Source organism: Bactrocera latifrons, unplaced genomic scaffold, assembly GCF_001853355.1.
Source record: "Bactrocera latifrons isolate USDA-ARS-PBARC rearing strain unplaced genomic scaffold, ASM185335v1 scaffold_490, whole genome shotgun sequence".
NCBI lineage: Eukaryota > Metazoa > Arthropoda > Insecta > Diptera > Tephritidae > Bactrocera > Bactrocera latifrons.
Genome location: NW_017537146.1, coordinates 1 through 5282, shown reverse-complemented (window position 1 = coordinate 5282; position 5282 = coordinate 1). Strand labels below are relative to the sequence as shown.

At 34.7% G+C, this 5282-nt stretch overlaps 1 protein-coding gene across 1 annotated transcript in view; it reads right to left on the bottom strand.

Annotated features, from left to right (window-relative positions):
* LOC108973607 (transmembrane protein 203) overlaps positions 1 to 476 on the bottom strand; it is a 6268-nt gene extending 5792 nt beyond the window's left edge. Inside the window, exon 1 of the mRNA XM_018940981.1 lies at positions 6 to 476. Within this exon, the coding sequence (XP_018796526.1) occupies positions 6 to 339 (334 nt within the window). The 5' untranslated portion in view covers positions 340 to 476. The remainder of the gene's footprint in view (positions 1 to 5) is intronic.
* Positions 477 to 5282: the final 4806 nt, after the last annotated feature.

The window sequence follows — 5282 nt, the reverse complement described above, 5'->3', positions numbered from 1 at the left end:
AAGGCCAGTTTGCCCAGATAATTTTAAACACAACAAATATTTAAATATTGATATAAGTACCAGGAAGTATGTACTCCACATAACTCTGTGGAGTGCTTTTCRCTTGTTATCGGAATCCAAATACATTCGAATGCCCACGATCACACAAAAATACGCATTAAAAATTTCTATACAAAATAAGGGACTAAATGCAGTAAACCAATCGATTACAGAATTTGAATACGTTCCAGATATTTTCAATGCGAGTATGATTGTAAATGTAAGCATTCCGCATAGGTTAACCAATATTTCAAATTCAGTTAGGCCGAGCCAACGAACGAGTTCTGACAATTTAAACATAGTTAAGCAGATTAAATTTTATTCGGTTAGATGGCGTGATAACTTTATATGTAAAGCAGAATTATAACGTGTTCTTAAGGCAATGTCTTCATTCTCGTGTAAAGGATGAGTTTCATCTGAAAAAAAATTAAAAAAATATGCATTTGTAGTTTATATAAAATAAGTAAAATTCCTACAGAGTAAGAGGTCGGATCACTCGATCGCATATAATTTTTCATATAACGTTCATATAAATTGCTAACATCTCATTGCTAACATCTCTGCAAATGTCTTAAATATTGTAATGATTTCAATTAATTTGATGAATTATTCATGCGAATTCGTACATTTTTTTTTAATCTGCAATTTAAAATTTTTTAAAAAGTGGGATTGGCCTCGCCCCAATCTTAATGTATATAGCTCACAAACCACTAAAGCTATGGTGCCTGAAATTATCATTAAATAAAATCGGACTAAAATAACGTCTACTTCCCATTGCATTTGGCTGATTTTTAGGGATTGGGTAGTCGAAAAAGTCTCTTCGTACTTTGTCAATGGATGTCGCTGCAGTTGTATATACATATATCCATATAATGTTGGAATGTTGAGATTTTAAGCTTCACTTAACCAAAAAATAAACTCCGGTAAATTTGAAAAAAAAAAGTTACAGCTCTGCAAAAATTTGTGAAAATAATGAAGAAATTCCTTTATTTTGAAATTTTCAAAGTTGGTAATCAGTATTGAAAGCATAGTGAACGTGTATCAAAAAAAATTGAGCGTACAGTATTTTTGTCACTATTATTCAAGAAAGACATTAAATACTCTGTATATTGAATATATCATTATTCTATATCTTTCTATTAATTAACAAGATATCGCAGAACTTACAGATGAATAAATGACGATTTTTTAAAGGGGTGTTCTATTCTAGAAATCAAATTTTGGGCAGTTTTTCTATTTTATTTAAAAAAGAATACAGAAAAAAAATTTACAAAAAAATATTAAAAATTAAAATAATCATCCTAGTGACATTGATCCTGACTCTCCTGGTGGTCTGCAAAAAAAAAAAAAACAAAAGAAATTCTTATTCAGTAAGGATGCTGTTATAGCCCCTATTTCAGGGAACACGAAAAACATTTTTTTTTGAAAAATGGCGACTGCCTGAAAATAAAATAATTTTTACGTTTTTCTTCATGTTCACATAAAATTTCAGGTAAATTGGTTGTATAGAACTTGAGATAATGCCGGTACCGTGTGGAAGAAAGTAGTTTCGAGAAAAACGAGTTTAAAAAAGTGGGTCTACCTACCTACCGGACTAGGTACTGCGTCACTAAAGTAGCTGTAGCTCTTAAAATAATTTCAATATTTAAAAATATTTTGAAGGATATGTTTCCAAGGGTCTAAACTTTAAATATATGAAAAAAAATTTTTAAATTCTAGAGTAGAACACGCCCTTAAAGAAATCATTAATGAATAATTATTAAGAGAAATTCATATCATAAAATTGAGCGTAAACTTTAATTAACTATTATAAAAATAATTGGCAGCCAAATAGTATAGACAGTGTGTGGTTTCTATTAATTTTCGGGTGTAATCCGGTGTAATTTTTTCACAGCCATACTTATTGCACCTAGTCGCAATAGTATGGGTTTTACTACACATTGACCAGATATTCATGAGGTGAAACAAGTTGAATTTAAGACGGCATATATGGAATTTATAGTTGTGTTATGTGGGAAATAAGCGTTACCAAAGTAATCCTATGTACCAAATTTGGTTGAAATGGGACCAGTAAGTTCGGAGACATGTGATTTCACTTAAATCCAGGCGGTGCCACACCCATGTAAAATTTTGTCGTTTACTCCTCTTTTGCCACCCTGGGTGTAAAATTAAATGACTGAGATTTCCTCAAGTTACAGCTTGCACAGGCAGGCAGACGGACTATAGAGATCCGACTTTGGACCCGTCTGATCATCTTGCTAATTTTTATATTTATAAACCTATATCTAACTCGATTAGTTTTAGGTGATATAAAAAGACTATAAAAAAAAGAATAAATCCTGCCTACTTTTGAAAACATAAATCGGCCACTGTATGCTCTTTTGCAAATTGTTGGCTCTGCAAAATGGGCCGCGATGTCTGAATTTGGTATTCCCGCAAAACTGATATAAAGTATACGGCTGTGTAAGCTGACGTTGAGACGTTGAACAATACCAGAAGATCCGTAAGGATCGGGAAGGACCTTTCCAAGCCGTTCGATACCAAATGAGGTTTCAAACAAGGAGACTACTTATCGTGCGATCCGCTGCTGGAGAAAATAATTGGGGCTACAGAACTTAATCGAACAGGTCTTCTCTCGACAAAAAGGAACCAATATTTATAAGTCACTCATTATTCCCCTCCTGCTATATGGTGCAGAGGCATGAACAACATCTGATTAATCGACAGAAGAAGAGGAAGATATCCACTCCGTTGGAAAGATTAGGTGAAAAAGGACCTGGCTTGGCCTGAAATCTCCAATTAGTGAAACGTAGCGAAAAGAAGAAACGACTTTAAGCGCCATTCACTTGGGAGTGGCCAGAAACGATTATTTTACATATGGTTAAATCAGATCACAACCAGATTACACCAAGTCTCCTCTGGGATTTAACTCGGTATAAGGGAACTGTGTGACAGTATTTCAGGCCCCTTACATACAGCTGTAAACGAATTGGGTTTCGGAAAAGGCAAAAGAACAGCTGATAAGGTGAGGAGTGTGAGATGATATAGATACCGAGAGTTGAAGAGAGAAGGGAGGCGCATTTGCAGTCAAAAATGGAGAGGTCGAAATGCGTCAGTACGAAGGGCTTGGCAAGCTGGCCGACAGGGCTGATCGAAAATTCTATGAAATAACTACTACTAACAGAAGGTTTCAAGACCGGAGCATACTGTTGTAGAACCCACAGAGGTGATGTAGTGACTGTTCAACATGAACTGCTGAATGGTAGTGAAAGCATAACACCAGGAGACGGTGCACACGATTACCTAATCGATGATGATGGAGCAGCCGTTCCAAGAAAGAAAAGCAAATCGAACCGTCTGAAGAATAACAAAGCGGGGGGTCGGAGGATTGAGGGATCGGGGGTAACGGGTAGTCAGAGGCACGAAAAAATTAGAATTTTTACATTTTCAAGTCAACACATTATAGAATTTAGAAAATTTAAAAAAAAAAAAATTAATTTCCAAAGTTATATTGGTTTGTGTTGACCCATTTCCAAAAGAAGGTACTTGCGGTGACAACCATAAGTCCTTGGAGATTCATCTAAAATCAATCGCACAAAAAAATTTAAGTTTAGAAATAGATATCAGATACCTGTCGAAGGTTTTATTTCAAAAATGAACAAAATGGCGGCCTCAGGAATTTTTTTCTAAATTTTTGGGAAAAAATCAAAAATAAAAATCTTTCGATCAGGCCCGAGTTTTTTATTTATTCTAAAGGTGGTGTAAATTTCCTTAAAATCTACTGAGTTATTTTCGAGTTACAGTTGTCACCAGTTTTTCGAAAAACGCGTTTAACGCTTCACACTCTCTTGGTTATTTGTCGATTAATTCAAACACGAATCATCGGATCAACGTAAAACTTTCAGAGAATATTCTTAAGATATTACACTTGTATTGTGAAGTTAAAGTTAAAAGAGTACGGACGTGTTATTTAATTCGCTTCGTTAAATCAATCTTCACAAAAAAAAAAAAATTAATAATAAAATAAAGCAAAAAGTAAAACAAAAAACAATTTATTAAATTATAGACAAACATAAAAAACAGTGCACGCAAATTAACAATAATAAACATAAACAAATAGTGCAGGAATCAACGAGTGAAAACAAAAACACAAAAAATCAAAGAAACAATAATGAGTGCTTCGCAGCTTCATTAGCAAGGCCGTAGGCATTTCTTAAATGCCTACTTCATCTTTGTCGACCCAACAACAACCACTACTACTGGTAATAAAAAGTGTAACGGCGATGATAAGTCATCCCGGCGATCAGATGAAAAGGAAGCAAAGAACGCAGTCAGCAGAAGCAGCCGATAACAACAATCGGGCAACAACAAATGCCCTGACAGCAACCAGTCTGCAGGTACCAGCAAAAGCGCAGGCAATACAACACATGGTGAGAGTGTACCAAGAAAAAAAGGCCCGTCTGTACAAACAGGCATTGACCGCTACGTCAATATAAAAAGGAAATTAAGTTCTTCAAAGTCAGCGTTCAATCATAAAAATTTCAAGCCGACACACCAAATAAAAATAAAACGGAAGTTTTAAATGGCAATAGATTTGCCATACTAAGCAATGGTTCAGACGACGATGCGAAGGGTACCACCACAGTCGTTAATGTCAAACCACCTCCAATATATATGCGCGGACGTAGCAGTAATGCTCTTGTTGCGAAATTAAGTGAAATTGTTGGCACTCAAGCTTCATGGAAATCGTTAAATTTTTGTCAAATAAAAACCAAAATTATTATTCGTGTCAACTCAAGAGCTCTAAGGGCCTAGTTGTTGTAATCAAGGGTATAAAGTCCGTTGTAGACTCTAGTGAAGTCAAAGAAGCATTGGAAGAATTAAAACAGTTGAGGTGTAAATATATTTAATATAAACAAAGTACCACAGTCAATGTTTAAAATTGAATTGTTGCTGAACTCAAATCAATGAAAAAAAATTAAACAAATCCAATATATAATTTGAAACGATGCAACAAATTATCGTAGAGTAACAGTGGAAGAATCACATAAAAGAAACGGTCCGGTACTATGTACTAACTGCCAAGAATATGGGCATACTAAATCATACTGCACTCTACGCAGTGTTTGAGTGGTATGTGGTGATTTATTTCAAGCTTCTAAATGCACCCTTAAGAAAGAAGAATTAAATAAAATATGCAGCAATTGCGGAGGAAATCACACTGCTAACTACATAAGTTGCCC